Below are 16,424 nucleotides of genomic sequence, written 5' to 3' on the forward strand. Positions count from 1 at the left end.
TTGAAAGCAATTAAGATTTGTTAAATGCTGATTAAGTAAATATACAAACTCATTAGATTTATTTTATTTTAATCAGTTTAAAGACAATCGATATTAATTTTGTTACTCACTATTGCTTTGGTTAGCAATAAATATAAATGTCGATATTCGAAAAAAAGCTTTCGGTATATATTACTATTTTTCGTTAATATGTTTATGAGATATATTTTAAGAATAATCAATCGACTGTTTAGATTGAGTTAATTCCGATATTTTGTTTCAGAAATGCGTTTAATTTATAACAAATCGTTTTTTCTTTTGTATGAATTCTACTTATTTGATATTTAAAATACCCACAAAAACACCCGTATACTAGAAACTTTATTTTCTTATAAAATTCGCAGAAATTCGAGAAAGTCTCCAAGGTAGCCAAATCAGTGAGCATGTGGGTGATTGCCATGGACAAATTCTCCAAGGTCTACAAAGTTGTAGAGCCAAAGATCAAGCGCAAGGAAGCCGCCGAGGCGGAACTCAAGGATGTGATGAAGGTGCTGCGGCAAAAGCAAAAGGAACTTGCTGCGGTCGAGGCAAAAATTCAATCGTTGCGCGACAGCCTCGAGGAGAAGCAACGTGAATTCCAGGTGATACAGGACAATGTGGATCTCACATATGGGCGCATCAATCGAGCTGGGCGCTTAACTTCTGCGCTGGCCGATGAACAGATTCGTTGGCGCGATACTGTTAAATCGCTGACCGCTGACTTGGCCTGTGTGCCAGGCGATGTCCTTGTGGCAGCTGCCTGTGTCGCCTACTTGGGCGCATTCTCCAATGAATACCGTCGCGATATGAGTCAGCATTGGGTCGACAAGTGTCGCGAATACAACATACCATCGAGCAAGGAGTTCAATCTGCTCAAGGTGCTGGGCGATGCGTACGAGATGCGACAATGGAATGTCGATGGCCTGCCCAAGGATAACATATCGATTGAGAATGGCATTTATGCCACACGCGCCCTGCGCTGGGCTCTCATGATCGATCCGCAGGAGCAGGCGAATCGTTGGATACGCAACATGGAGAAGGCCAACAATTTGCAAGTGATCAAAATGACAGACTCATCGATGATGCGTGTCCTCGAGAACAGTGTGCGTCAGGGCTATCCCGTATTGCTCGAAGAGCTAGATGAGACCATCGATCCCTCGCTACGTCCCATTCTGCAGCGGGAGACGTACAAATCGGAGGGTCGCATCTATTTGAAGTTGGGCGATCAGGTCATCGATTATGATAATAACTTTAAGCTCTACATGACAACCAAGTTACCCAATCCGCATTATTTGCCCGAGGTGTGCATCAATGTAACACTCGTCAATTTCCTAGTCACCGAAAGTGGCCTAGAGGATCAGCTGTTGGCGTAAGTTTCTTCTCTTCCAGTAGATAACTTTCTTGTTTATAGCCGCTGACAGTAGGGTATTATAACTTAGAGCCTTTTCTGACCCCATAAAGTATGATTAAAAATCAGATTCAACATCCAAAACGATATACATAGATATGTCCGTCTGTCCGTATGAACACCTAGATCTCAGAAACTATAAGCGATAGAGATATAATCTTCTTCGAGAGCACTTGATATGTTTGCACACAGATAAAATTTGTTTAAAATTTGTTCACGGCCGCTTCTTCCTCCGCAAATCGATAAAAATCTAATAACAAGCGCGATTCCTGAAAATTTAGTTGCAATCGGCTAACAATCTGGTATATTTTGCGCACGTTGGTAAATTTTACATATGCTAAATACTATATAAATATACCAAATATAGCGTTCGGTATATTTTTAGAATTTTTTGCATTATATTAATTGATACATTTTAAGAGTAATACTGAACTTTTTAGCGTTCATTAAAAATAGGTATCTCTCTCTTAGCTGTAGCTTTCTTACAAAAGTTATTGCTGCACACGGATTAAGTTTGATTTAGATTTCTGTCACGGCCATTTTCCAACCTTTTTGGTACACGACATAATAACTACAGGTCTTTAAGATTCCTGAATATGTCTTTGCGATCAGTTGTAGATCTTAGAAGCTATTAAAGAAAAAAAGGCTAACGATGTAGCATTTTATGGTATATTGTTTTGGTATACTTAATCGAAATTACCGAACTGTTTTACATTTATTGAAATCTTAATTGATTTCGTTTTATTTTTGCAGCGATATTGTTGCTATTGAGCTACCCGCCATGGAGGCGCAACGCAATGATCTGGTTGTCAAAATAAACGCGGACAAACAGCAGTTGCTGTCGCTGGAGGACAAGGTGCTAAAGTTGCTCTTCAACTCCGAGGGCAATATACTGGACGATGAGGAGCTCGTTGAAACGTTAAACGATGCCAAGGTGAGTTCAACCGAAAGTAAGTTCATTCCCTTTTAACTCTTCTCTGCCTAGGAAACTTCTCTGATCATTGCCGCTCGTCTGATTGATACCGAGGAGACGGAGAAGATAATTACAGCGTCGCGAGAACGTTATCGAATTCTGTCGTCACGTGGTGCAATTCTCTACTTTGTTGTCGCCGGCCTCGCGGAGATTGATCCCATGTATCAGTACAGTCTCAAGTATTTCACACAGGTCTTTTGCAATGTCCTGCGACTCGATCATCCGGTCATGGCCGTTGATGTGCGCATCTCCACACTAATGGTGGACGAACTGAAGGCCATCTACGATAATATTTCGCGTGGTCTCTTCGAGAATCACAAGCTCATCTTTAGCTTTCTGCTGGCGCTGTCGGTGGAGCGTCAGGAGGGACGCGTCTCAGCCGAAGAATTTGGTTTTCTCACCCGCGGCGCTGTCGGCACAGTGCGTGCAAAAGCGATGCCTACGAATCTCAAGCTCAGCCAAATGGAATGGGATGCTGCCATCTTTTTGGAGGACAATTTTAAGGACACCTTTGCGGGCTTCACCAATGAAATGGACAAGCCCTTCTTCCTTCAGTTGCAAGACAACAAGGAGATCTTTGACTTTGCCCGAACGAAAGCGGAGCCCACCGACAAATGGGACAAGCGTTTGCGCATCTTCCACAAACTCATGTTTATTGCCACTTTCCGCAAGCCACGTTTCCTCCTCAATGTGGTCAGCTATCTGCATGCCACCGTGGGCAAGTATTTCACCGAGGCATCTGCTGGTGGCACACAACTGAGCACAGTGTAAGTATGTATATGTATATACATATAATTACTATTAGTACTCCTATTAACATTTTATTATTGTGGGCTGAGTAGCGTTTTAGTCTAAGTCGTCTTTCTTTTCTAACTTTAGATTTTTTAATTTTAATAATACGACCAATGTATTTATAAGACATATTAAGTATACATACCATGCCCATGAACGCCTTACCCAAATTTCTTGCATTTTCTAACATATCAAAGTGTATGACCATATTAATAATTTCCCTTTGTTCTAATACATACTAATAATTCAGGGGTGTCAGGAGGAATAGATTCCGCTGACAATAAATATAATAATTTGTATAATTATTTATTTCATTTCTTTTTTTTATAACACGGGTTTTAAGGGTATTATAAAGTTGCCTCTGCATGAAATGTTTGTCACAGGCACAAGGAGGCATCTCCTGTTATCTGCAAGGGCTATATCAATATACCATATATAGCCCTTGGTATATTTAAGTATTTTTGTGGTATATTAATTTGATATATTTTAAGAATAATGTCGCACTGCTTTGCCTCCATTCAAAATAGGTAGCGGGTATCTCACAGTCCAACACACTCGTCTGTATTCAGTTTTAATAACTTCTAATTTCATTATTTTAAGTTTTTTTTTGTTTCATATCGATTATTTCCCTATGTTCAACTATTTACCTATAATGATTTATTTCCTCTTTTGAGCTTTAATAATTTCTCAATTTATTTGTTAATATAATAATTTATAAAAAACAAATTAAATTTTTGTTTCATAAATTTCGTATTTATAATAATATTTAAATGTGGTTTGAGAATATTCAAATATTTATTAAGTTTAAGTTAAAGTGATTTTTTATTTTTAATTGTTATTTAAATTCTTTGTATCGCATTTTCAGTGACAATCATTATATCATTATTTTGAATTTATTTATTGAAAATTAAAATAAAATAACTCCTCAGCTATCTGGACACTTCGTCTGTGACGCCGCTGATCTTTGTGTTATCTACGGGATCCGATCCCATGTCGGGTTTCCTCAAGTTCACCAACGAAATGAAGTTCACGGACAAGTACTACTCGATATCGTTGGGTCAGGGCCAGGGACCGCTAGCCGAGAGCTTAATCGACAAGAGTCTGCGCATGGGTCACTGGGTGTTTTTGCAAAACTGTCACTTGGCCACCTCCTGGATGCGAGTGCTCGAAACAATTGTGCGCAATTTGACACTGGGAATAACCAAAGCGAATCCCGAGTTCCGCTTGTATTTGTCATCGATGCCTACGCAATCATTTCCCATCAGCGTGCTGCAGAATTCGGTGAAGATCACAAACGAACCGCCCAAGGGCATCAAGGCGAATGTGATTGGTGCGCTGAGTGACCTGAAAGTCGAATTCTTCGAGGAGCACATTCAGACCAACAAATGGCGTGCGATTGTCTTTGGCCTCTGTATGTTTCATGCCGTCCTCTTGGAGCGTCGCAAGTTCGGTCCACTGGGCTGGAACATTACGTACGAATTCAATGAGAGCGATCGTGAGTGCGGCCTGAAGACACTCGATTTCTTTATCAATCGTCAGGTGATGGAGTCAATACCCTGGGAGGCCATACTCTATATCAATGGCGAGATCACTTGGGGAGGTCGTGTCACTGACTATTGGGATCTGCGCTGTCTGCGCACAATCCTAACGATCTTCTCGTCGGAACGGATCATTCAACCGGATTACAAATATTGTCGTGGGGACTCGTACTATCGTGATCCACAGGGCGCCACGCTTAAGGAGTATGCGACATTTGTCCAAGGTTTCCCAGTGCTCGAGGATCCCGAAATCTTTGGCATGAATCAAAATGCAAACATTGTGTTCCAGACCAAGGAGACTGAGTTCTTTATTAGCACACTGCTGCTAGGCCAGCCGCGCTCCTCGGCGGACGAAGGTCAGGCTATGGAGAACGAGCTGTGCCAGCAAATAATTGAGCGCATTCAATCGGTGCTCACCTACAAAATCCAACGAGAGCCCATCCACGACACACTCACAGTGGTAAGTTAAATGCTAGAGTATAACTTGAATCCAAGTTATTAATGTAATCTGATCTCGCTTGTCAGCTGGACAGCAAGGGACAGATGCCTTCGTTGACCACTGTGCTGGTGCAGGAGATCGATCGCTTCAACATTGCATTGGGCATCATTCACGACAGTCTCGCCAATCTGGCTAAGGCCATCAAGGGTCTCGTTGTTATGTCGGAGGATCTAGAGATGGTATTTCGCGCCCTCCTTGCCAATCTGGTGCCTGCGATGTGGGCAAAGCGTAGTTTCCTCTCCATCAAGCCGCTGCCCAACTACATTGTGGACTTTCAGCGACGCATCGATTTCATTCAACACTGGGCCGAGAATGGCGCACCACGATCGTATTGGATCAGTGGCTTCTTCTTTCCGCAATCCTTCCTCACCGGCGTGCTGCAAACATACGCGCGACGTCGTGTGCTGCCCATTGACTCGTTGAAAATCGATTTCCAGGTCATCGAAATGGAGCTAACGCAACAGGATTTCTTTGAGCTGCACAACGCCAATCACAGTGTGAGTAGTCAGAGTTCGCCTTTCCTCCAGTCCATCACTTGCAATTCCAATATTTTTCATGCAGGATCAACGTCTCTATGGCAATTTGGAGGAGTGCACCGATGCCCTGATTAATGTGCATGGCATTTTTGTGGAAGCTGCTCGCTGGGATCTCACCAAGGGCGGTCTCTGCGACGCCAAGTTCGGTGAGCTCTACACACGCATGCCTGTCGTCCGCTTCATGCCCTGCCTGGAGGTCAGTCCCATTTTGCGCTACGAAGCGCCGCTCTATAAGACCCAGCAACGTTCGGGCGTTCTCTCCACCACGGGACACTCGACGAACTTTGTGCTCTCGATTCTGTTGCGCAGCAAGAACGATCCCGAATTCTGGATAATGCGTGGCACGGCGCTCGTTTGTGCGGTGCTCGAGAATGTCTCCTAAACTTCAGAGAACATCTCGAAAAAAAAGTTGCATGTTTGGTAGTTAATATTTATTTTCGTACAATTCATTTCAATTCTGTGTCGGGGCTACGCCGCTAAGACAATTTAATCGTAATATATGTATGTATGGTATATAGGTGTGTATAATTTATGTTATTTATGTTAATCATATCGATCGGTTCTTCTGTTCATAAAGCATATAGTTACATATCTGTATATCGTATATGGTATATGGTATATCGCATATATATATATATATAGAGTTGTTCCTAGAGTTCTGTGACAGTCCTTGATTCAGTTCTGATCGATTACAAGTATAGATGTATATATCGCATATATATTTGTTGTATATAAGTATTGTATGAATCGTATTATGTACAAAATTGTATAACAAACAAAAAAAATCTTAAGGGATTTGGGGTGGGGTGAAGGGTTGACAAGACAAGGCCGCAAGGCTGCAATCTTGCTACTCATTAAACTTTCTACTTTTTATACTTGGTACATTGCTAACGTTAGACGTTCAAAGTCTGTTCGATTACATTGAAATTGCTCAAAAACAAACGAAACGACGAAATACATACGTGCTGTCAATCTTCTACGATATCTGAGAATCAGGCACTCACACACACACATAAATAAATTGAACTAAACAGCACAACTCTATAATAATATGCTAAGTACAGTGTTGTACAAAAATTGCAAACATTTACAAAAATAAAAGAGAAGGCAATTCACCTAATTGACTAATGCTTAATTAAGGTTTCATTATGTTTAGCTATTAAGAGGAATGTGATTATTTTGTTGTTTTTTGCTATAGGGTATTGCCAATGTTTCGTTCGGTCTCTTTTCAAGTCTCTATCTATGGGATGGGGTTTTGGTTTTTGCCTTTCTAAGTAATACTGCCGCTCTAAGAATTATTTTGACTTAGGGAGGAAAGACGGGAGGTTCCTTTCGGTCCAATTCCTTTTGTTAGATGCGCTAATGGAATGCTAATTTAGTATGTATTCAAAACTTAATTTATAATTATTGCTGGAATCGGGGGCTGGCATTTCAAAAAAAAATGTGTTTTTAAGTACTTAACTAGTTGTAAACATTAACTATACACGCGAAAAAAAACCCTACAATTATTCTTAATAATCGTGCCAAGAACAAAATTAATTTTTAAACGCGTTCGACAAAAAAAAAAAATAAACCAAATCTGTTTGCTAGGAAGCTTGCTGAGAGAACAAATGGAGGAATGGATTAAGGGTTTACAGTTTCGGATTCGGTTTCGGAGTTTGTTGCGAGTCTTAAAGCTTTTTGCTGCCATCGATATCAATGCTCAGGTCCTGCAGCGAACCACGCGTATGCAGCAGACTGCGCTTCTCGGGATCCTTGACCTTCTTGGGCTTGGGTCGACTCGTTTTCGTATAGCGATTAATTACGCCATCCGTTTCATCCATCATGCGCAGTATTAGTGTCTGATCGGACGAGTCGAGCGGCGCTATAGAAATATCGCGCACGGCACGGAACTTGCCGCAATTGTTGAGATGCTCGTTCTCCAGCCGAAAGAAGTTCCAAACGAACCGACTAAAAAGGCAATTACAATTACAATTTGACCTTGACCACACGAGAACACGAGAATGATGATGAATTTACCGAAAGACTTCCAGGATGCCAGTGATGGATGTCATAATGTCGCCGCTGACAATCTTCATTTCGGTCAGATAGAAGGACAAGGCCCAAATGAACCGCAATGCCAAATCTTCGAGTATGGCAAAGTAGTAGAAGCCCTGCTCAAAGAAACAGAAAATGATAATTATAAGGAAATGAGTTGATATTGTGATGGCAAACACGCACCGTGGATGAGTAGACAACCTCTTCGCGTAGGAATGTGTTCTCGCCGGCATTCTTGTCAAAGAGACCCCAATCCATCTTGATGTCCCAGGTGTAGGAGTAGCAGGACGACACAATCGATGCAATTATCCACAACCAAGTATAGGGATTATCAAAAGTGCTCGCATAATTGGCTTTGGTTGTCACAAAAGAGAAAGAGAGATGAGTATGCTTTTGCGATGGCGAGCAAGAGAGACACACAACTTACGACTGTTGAAATTCTTGAGTGTGGCAAAGATGACCACCATAAAGGTCGTGGAATATTTGCCCGCGTTGACAAGATGGGGAAAAGCCTCTCGCGAGTCACGATAACGTCGCAGACATTGCGCAAAACGAAACCAGGCTGGCAGACAATTGACAATGGGTCGGACTATGAAATCCTTTTCCATGCAGATCGATGCATCCGTTGCCTGCGACCAATTGCCATTGGTGAAATAGAAGCAGATGAGATACTCAAAGTCCAGTATGGCGGTGGCCAGCGAATTCAATTGATCGCCCAGCCAGAAATCCGCGAAGCCCACATGAAAGAATGGCGCTGCCAAGCAACGGCCGGTGATGCGCATCAACCAAAAACGTGCATCGTGATGCAGCACATGAAACGGATTGGCCAGGAATAGTACCATAATCAGCGTGAGTGTTAGCGGATTGATAAATGGCGGTATGCTAAGGCTGGTGTGGTAGAGGAAGCTGAGCATGCTCAGCGTCCACACGACACCGAAAATGGCCGCCAGCTCCATGAGATGCTGTTCGGAGAGATGATTACGCGGGTCCAGTTCAAAGATTAGCACATGATTGACGCCCGACGAACGCCAGCCGTAGATGTTGACGCCAATCAAAAAGATGAACTCAATGATCAGCAATGGGCCGCGATATAAACGAAATGCGACCTTTAGATTCTCGCCGCTTATATCATGAAATATCGCCGAGAGCACCACAACGATGCCGAGCACAATGAAGCTGCCCGAGAAGAGGCCCACTTTGAATGTTGTCCACGGGCTCTGCTGTTCACCCAGCGGAGGGACACGCAATCTTTTCATTGCCCGCTGTCGATCGCCGCCCTCCAGCTCACCGGTTACCGTCGTTTCGGTCTCATTGATAATGTTGTCAATATCTTTGTTGATAAAGAAATGCGATGCCTCCACATATTCTTGCCGCCACTTTGCACCGCTGTCCACTCGCAGCAACTAAAATAGCAAAATTCATTGATAATGATTGGCATTAATTAAAACATTTTCAAACGCAATTTCAATTACAAATTATTCGATTGTGTTTTGTTTACCTTATCGTGTTTCTTGAGTATTTTGCGAAAACCCGTATGATTCAGATTCTGATAGTTCTGCAAGAGAATCAGACTCAAGTAGAACTCACTGAAGGCCAATTTCAATTCGCGTGCCTTGCGATCGGGCAACGCTGCATGCCGCTTTTGCCCCTTGGACTTTTTCGCCGTCCTCTCCGATTCCTCAATGCTCGACTTGAGCTCTGCATTGAGCGTGGCAAATTTACGCGTTGCCTCTGCCAACTTTTCAGAGTAGAACGTATTGATCTTCTTCAGCTCTTTGTCGCAATAGTGAAAGAAATTCTCATCAAAGTTGGCAAAGTGTCGCTTTAGCACCTCATCCTCCACGCTGTCCACCGAAGGCGCCTCTTCGACGGCCAAATAGAGCATTGCTTTCATTTCCTACAAAGTTAGGCAGAGGTTAATTATCTACTTTATTATCTAAATACATATTGTGAAGAGCAAAGTCTTAAAACTATTCTTTTGATCATTTCAATTCGTTTATATGATTTATTTTTAGCTTGCCCTATTGATTTCTTTTATCAGAAAGATCGGCATATCAAGGCAAATACTATAGTCGCTATAGTCTGCAAGTCCAAACGACAATTATAAATGTCTGTACTAGGCACGTGATTAGTTCTTATCTGTAGGTCAACCGAAAAAAACACGATTTACTCATTAATTATATTTCTAATCAGACCTATTTAATTTAAGAATATTGTCAAATTTCACGCTATTCAAACAGATTTATTGTCAATCTCGTGACCAGCTGTCTTTCTTTGAATGTGTAAATAAAATATATACAAAAATAATGAAACTAATGAACATCGAGTGCTTGTGTATTGCTATAAAAAAAAACAAATATTTTAACATTGCTAAAATATAATTTGTAAGATTTTTGATCTTTGTACTTCACACGATCAATACGGGAGAATTTGGGAAAAACTTCTATTTCTTAAATTGAATATAGCAATAAAGATGTTATTTTATATTATTACTGTCGCATAATTAAACTTGATACGACAAATGTTTATGATAGGAAATATTCACAATTATTTGCAATAATTTTCGTGACAAACTCCCATCTCTAATATTGATTGTAAGCTTATCGTATTATTGTGCGATATTCACAACGATTTATAAATAGCACTTGTCGTAATGTGATTTTAGGTTAAATTGATTGATCAAATAAAATACGAAAAGTCGAGCACAACGAATTAATTCAAATCGTGACCAAGTGTCATCACTAGCATCTCCAAGACATGCAGACAAACGTACATACATATGTATCTGCTTTGGAGGTGTGGGAACTGATATGATCTTCAGGTTTTGGGGATTACAACAGTGACAGGAACTGTCTTACCTCATAGTTGATATACTGCTTGCGCCACTCGGGCGTTATGTGCGCTGACAGATGCTCGGCGAACTTCATCGTGACGTTGCTATCGTCGAAGTCGAAGTCGAAGTGCTCTTCCTCCTCCTCGTCGCCGTCGTTGTCGTCGTCGTCGTCGTTGTAGCTGTGCCCCTGGCTCGCTTCTTAGGTGTTTTAACTGGAATTATTCGACATCGGAAGTGCGCAAATGAGTAAATTGAGTTTGGTCAATTTAATGCATGGCTGCTTTAGCTAATTTCCCACCCGATCTGAACCGATCTCCTCGCTAAACAAGCTGTGGGCGGAGAGGGCAGTTACAAGACTTGTAGGCGCGTCGCTGATAAGAAGGCCATGAAATGAGTTTCTTTTTTTGTTGTTCGTTTCGTTTCGTTTTTTTTTTTCTTGGCCTTTACTTCGAATTTTGTTTATTTTCATTAGCGCGTTTCGCATAATAAGCTAAGCAAATTGGAAAATTTTGTCGTCGTTTTCGTTGTCGTTGTCGTGCGCTGTGTAAACAAAGCCATTGGCATTTTTAATCAATTAATTGCACAAATATTTACCAAGACGCACGACACACAAGTCCAAAGACGGCGGCAGTAGCAACAGCAACAAACTCTTGAGTCGCTTTTTGCCCTTGCCTGACTTCCGTTCTCAGGATATAAATGCGCTATAAATAGGCATAGACCTTACACATATAACATAGATACAACACAGTCATAAACACACACCCCGAGGGAGAGAGCAGACACCCACAGGTGATAATTGATTCAGCGTCAATATGTCAAATGAAAGCGTTCATTCAATTAACGTCAGCATTAGAGCCTAAATATAGACCTTAAACCTGTTCAATCGAATGTCCGTCCGTCTGACTGCTTGTATTGCTATAGGCTTATCGTATATACATACATATGTATATCAGTCTGTCCGATAATCCATCCACCATCCCTATAGTATGTCTGTCTGCCTAATCACTTGTCTGTTTGTTTACTTGCTTCTCATCTTTTATACATCTGTCTGTCTGTTTGTTCGTATTTCTGTCATTCATTGATCCTTCATTCCATCTGCCACTCCGCCTTATCGACTGTCTATCCATCTGTGCTTCTTTGTGTTAACCTTCTTTTTTCATCAGTTCTTCCGTTCATCCCTTCATCTGTCCGTCCTTTGCTAATCCGATTGCCTGTCCGTTCATATTTTTTTTTTTTTTTAATTTCTGTCCGTTCTACAGTTCATCTAATCGTCTGGCTGTTTATTTTACCGTACTTCAATCCGCCTGTACACTTGCTTAACCGTCTAGTCGATTGTCTTTCCGTCTAAACGCGTGTTTATCCGTACTTTTGTCGCTCTATCGTCATCCATCTTTTCAGCCGTCCGTCCGTCTGCCAGTTTGATGGATTGTTGCCACTCAAACTGAACATACATAAATAATTGATCGACTGTGTTTCGTTGCTGCAGCAGCGACAGCAACAGTAGCAGCAGTAAAACACTTGTTGCCTGCGTTGTTGCTCTTATCAGTGCAGTCACAATTGCTCTGCGTCGCTCAGTGTGTCGTGATTTTGTCTGCTGGGCTTAAATAAGCAGCTGATAAAGCAACTAACTGACAACAACTAACACAGCAACAGTAACAATAACAAACTAAACAACACTTTCGACAAATACCAATACACACTCACATGTACATGTACATTCATACATATGTATGTTAAATATTTGATCAATAAAGCTGTCAAAGAGCCAAAGAAATGCAAAGCGCGCCTTTGGTCGCTGCTGTTTGTTCTTCTGACTCAGAGTAAGAATTCTGGCGAAATGAAAGCAGCAGCAAAACTGCAGAAGGCGACAGATAAGTTCTTATTCTTGGTGTTGCTGTTGCTTTTGTTGTTAAGCTGCTGTCAATCAATTGCAATTGTGATTGTAATGATTGCGACTGCGACTGCGTCTTGTGATTGGATAGCCCAATTAATTGAAGGCATCACGAGATTAAAGTTTAACTGACTCGCTGCTGCTTGCTTGATTTGAAATTGCTTTTCAATTACATAAAATTACACATCTCCCTCTCTCTCGCTCTCATCGACGACATACAAAAGCTGACTGCAGCGCTGCTCCTCTCCTCCTTCCTTGTTCTGTTTTTGTTGTCTGTGTCCGCTGCTATCTTCTTGTGTTGTTTTCTTTCTTTCTATTGGTGTTGTTATGTTGATGATGTTTGTTGTCGTTTGTTTGGTGGCACGTTTATAATATTGTGTTACGCGCACACGTTAACAGGTATGCGGTTAGCCCACCACCCAAGCATTACTAAATTGATAACATTAACGAATTGGTTAAGTACGCTTTATCACAGAATATATCGCCGCGCACACGGAACAACAAAGAACCGAAAATGCAAACGAAACAAAATACCAGGGCTACCATTGTACACTGCGCTCTACTTATCGAGAGAACAGTATTGGTAAATGCGCGCTTAAAACCGATCGCAAGTTTTTGTTCTTATCGCCTTATCAGTACTGGCAATATTTAATATTTATTTCATGTTTACAGCTGGTAAATAATAACGAAAAAGAATCAACAATTTGAAAACAATTACTGCGCGCATCCGTTCTTTGTTTGGGCTAATTGAATTACAAATCAGTGCCCTGGCGCAGCTATCGCTAAGCACAATTATCGATAAGCATTCGGTATATAAACAGTGCTGCCAACTGCGTATCTTAAGAAAAAACGAGCTAACTTTGAAAAATGTTTTTTTGTTTTTGTAATCAAAGTTAATCAATGCCTGTTAAAATGCTCATTTCTAGCAGATAAATAGAGTTAAAGGTTATAACTACGTATTACCATATTTAAAGATGGCACGAATTAGGTTTCGACAATTTTTCAAGCAATGCATACAAATATACATATAGGTGACTTATAAATAGGATGTATTTTCAGGAAAAGTTTACAAAAATAAATCTCGCAAAAGTAATTAATATGTGGATATGTTTTACTATTATCTTAACTATTAAATGAATTTCTCAATTTACCCAATCTATGTATAAATGCGTGAATATATCGATACATCGATAGTGTCACCTCTATCTTGCGGTCTCGCTGCTATCGTGGTAATCGCAAGTAAAGCAAACGACGCTCGTTCATTTTTCTTGCAAATATATATTGTGTATTTGTTTGCACACACAAAGAAAAAAAAAAGAAAAACGCGAAAAAAACAGCAAGACGCATAACTGCGTAGTGGCTGCTACTGGCTGGGAGATGAGTACAAATCTAAAGAATGTTAAAATGAACCACTTTGGTGGTGGCGGTGGCGCTGGCTTTGGCATCTCAGCTGGTAAACTGCTGACAAACAACAGCAACACTAATGGCAGCAGCAGCGCCGCAGGCAGCGGTGGCGGAGCGGGCAGCACGACAGGAGCTGCAGGCAGCAGCAATAACAATAACAAACAGCAACAACAGCAAGCGTCGGCAGCGGACAACGATGTGCTGGCGATGCTAAGTGGCGCCATAATACCGTTAATACGCAGTCGCGATGTTGCTAAACAGCTGCCCACATTGGCAGCAGCGCTGCAGCATCCCGCCGACGATTATTTAGCCGCCGAAGACTTGGACGCCGTGCAGCTGGAACTCGAGCTAATGCTCTCCAATGTGGCCTTACGTGCGCGTGTGCTCAAAGCCGAATACGACAGCCTGGACAAGGATGAGAAGCGTCAGGATCGTCGAAAGCTCGATCGGTTGCCGCCCGGCTCGCCGCCTGTTAATCACGGCCTGCTCAATGGCATTCTAGCTGGCGGTGTCGCTGGTGTTGGTGGCTTGGCTGGAGCGGGCAACGCTGGCGCTGCTGGCAATCTGGGCAGCGGAATTGGCAGTCCAGCGCATGGAGCGGGCAATTCCTCAAAACGCAAGTTGCGCGATGAACCAACTGGAGTGCGCAAGAAGCATTCGTCGATGACGATACTGAAGCAGCAGCAGCAACTCCAAGGCGGCGTTGCCAAGCAGCTGAACAAGAACAGTCCGATGGCTGTGCACACGGATGACAGCATGGATTACATTTCACTGCCCACCACGCTGCAGCAGCACCCACAGCAACAGCACGCCCAGCAGCAACACACACAACAGCAACATGCACACCAGCAACAGCAACAACTGCCGAAAGTAAGCATGCCCAAAAACGATATGCCGAATAAGTTTTGGCTATCGATTGAGCCATATTGCATGCCACTGACCAACGAGGATCTCCGTCTGATTGACGATCTGCTCGAGCAGTATCGCGGCCCCCTTGTGCCGCCGGTGCCCACGCTGGGACCGCACTACGCCACCGTTTGGGCGCAGGAGGACATGAAATCCTTGCAACCGGGTGGCGCACGTCAGAAGACAACGAATGCGGCAGGCATGTTGAAGAAGGCCGATGGCATGCTGCAGGAGAGCATTACGGGACCGTTGACACAACGTTTGGTCTCAGCGCTGATGGATGAATCGCTGCCCAGCGAACAGGCGGCCATTGGCGAGCACAGCAGCAACAGCAGCAGCAATGAGAACACGCACAGCTCGAGCAATTTCCGTTCGTTGGCGCTGCTCAAGCATGGCGTGGGCATTGAGCAGCGCCTGAAAAAGGAGCTCGTCGACAGCGGACTGTTGGATGCCAATGAGCTGGCCGCTGCCGCTGCTGCCCACGACGATGTGGACGAGGTGATGCTGGAGATCAAACGGGTCACGGCAGAAATAAGCACAGTGGCGCAATTCAACAGCGAAGAGTTGAAGCGTTTGCGTGCCGCTGCCAGCGAGGAGATAAAACGCATTGAACTGAAGCGTAAGCTGGACACGATTGATCAAGAGATCCTCGAGTGCTACAAGCGGATGCTGCAGTACCGTGCGAAGCGCAAGGGACACACCAGCGAGGAGAAGCAGGAGATATTGCGGCTAACCAACGAGCAGCGTTCGCTTGCCGAGCAGCTGGAGCGCATGCAGCTCTTGGGCGCTGGAGGCGCCGGCGTCGATGGCAAATTGTAGGACAGGAGCTTGGCCTGGAGCTGGCGTCAATTAATGGCGCTGCATCGGGCGGCACTGTTGTGGCAGCAACAGCTGCAGCAGTGGGAGCGTCACAACGATAAATGGACCGATATCAGTTTGCAATTGCAATGTGTATAAAACAAACAAAACAGAAACAAAACAGAAAAAACAAAAAAACAGCAGAATCATAATAATCACTTTAAAACTTCAACTCGCCAGTTTGTACATTAGCGGAGAAAGAGATCGTTTGGCATATATATACTATTTAGAGACATAATAATATTAATACTTATCTATATATAAATCATATATATACATCTTCTAGTTCATATACATACAATTTTTATATAGCTTAAGTCGATTGTGCCAGGCAATAAAGTTGTCGCTGTCACCCAGAAAGAAACTCGCTTCCCTCTTAACTTTTTTTATACTATCGTTTGAATTGAAAACACCACCGCACCACACGAGCGTTCAGTGCGCTTTGAATGACGACGAACTGCATCCAGAGTTGGCCAGAGGAAGCGGCACCAAAACGTTTCCCGAAAATGTTATTTACGCTTCGATAAGGCTGCCAAAGTCGTTGGCAGTATGCGGCGTCTCCGGTTTGCTCTTAATTAAAATTAAACAATAGGAAATACAAAAGAAATGCCAAAGATTTCACAGCGTAGCAAGCACAACGAACTGCAAATACTCTACTTGAATCGTGTAGACAAAACTATGTCCATTCGTCTTGTAAAATAAACTGCTTAAATATCTGGACAACAAATAAG

At 42.6% G+C, this 16,424-nt stretch overlaps 3 protein-coding genes across 6 annotated transcripts in view; 2 read left to right on the plus strand and 1 right to left on the minus strand.

The window, feature by feature from the left end:
* LOC132796916 (dynein axonemal heavy chain 6) overlaps window positions 1–6,277 on the plus strand; it is an 18,248-nt gene extending 11,971 nt beyond the window's left edge. Inside the window, 6 exon segments of the mRNA XM_060808269.1 lie at window positions 384–1,387; window positions 2,180–2,360; window positions 2,412–3,166; window positions 4,121–5,189; window positions 5,255–5,725; window positions 5,790–6,277. Of these exon segments, the coding sequence (XP_060664252.1) occupies window positions 384–1,387; window positions 2,180–2,360; window positions 2,412–3,166; window positions 4,121–5,189; window positions 5,255–5,725; window positions 5,790–6,146 (3,837 nt within the window). The 3' untranslated portion in view covers window positions 6,147–6,277.
* On the minus strand, window positions 6,181–16,079 carry LOC132796911 (solute carrier family 53 member 1). 4 transcript variants are annotated; one of them, XM_060808263.1, is made up of 7 exons: window positions 15,993–16,079; window positions 10,660–10,846; window positions 9,300–9,698; window positions 8,229–9,204; window positions 7,985–8,154; window positions 7,784–7,917; window positions 6,181–7,714 (listed from the first exon to the last, which is right to left on the minus strand). In XM_060808263.1, the coding sequence occupies exons 2-7, from the start codon at window positions 10,726–10,728 to the stop codon at window positions 7,435–7,437; spliced, it is 2,028 nt and encodes a 675-aa protein (XP_060664246.1). In that variant the 5' UTR covers window positions 10,729–10,846; window positions 15,993–16,079; the 3' UTR covers window positions 6,181–7,434. The 4 variants fall into 4 exon arrangements, with proteins under 4 accessions (XP_060664246.1, XP_060664244.1, XP_060664245.1 ...); XM_060808261.1 differs by lacking the exon at window positions 15,993–16,079 and adding an exon at window positions 12,745–13,056; XM_060808262.1 differs by lacking the exon at window positions 15,993–16,079 and adding an exon at window positions 12,699–13,056.
* Window positions 13,738–16,057, plus strand: LOC132796913 (transcriptional adapter 3-B). Its single transcript, XM_060808266.1, has one exon. The coding sequence runs from the start codon at window positions 13,903–13,905 to the stop codon at window positions 15,652–15,654; it is 1,752 nt and encodes a 583-aa protein (XP_060664249.1). The 5' UTR covers window positions 13,738–13,902; the 3' UTR covers window positions 15,655–16,057.
* Window positions 16,080–16,424: the final 345 nt, after the last annotated feature.

Source organism: Drosophila nasuta, chromosome X (genome assembly GCF_023558535.2).
Source record: "Drosophila nasuta strain 15112-1781.00 chromosome X, ASM2355853v1, whole genome shotgun sequence".
NCBI lineage: Eukaryota > Metazoa > Arthropoda > Insecta > Diptera > Drosophilidae > Drosophila > Drosophila nasuta.

Coding starts and splice junctions, on each gene's coding strand:
- LOC132796911 (XM_060808263.1), bottom strand. CDS start 10,728: ATGAAGTTCGCCGAGCATCTGTCAGCGCACATAACGCCCGAGTGGCGC. Junction 9,205..9,299: donor TACTCAAGAAACACGATAAG/GTAAACAAAACA, acceptor TTGCTATTTTAG/TTGCTGCGAGTGGACAGCGG. Junction 8,155..8,228: donor ACTCAAGAATTTCAACAGTC/GTAAGTTGTGTG, acceptor TGACAACCAAAG/CCAATTATGCGAGCACTTTT.
- LOC132796913 (XM_060808266.1), top strand. CDS start 13,903: ATGAGTACAAATCTAAAGAATGTTAAAATGAACCACTTTGGTGGTGGC.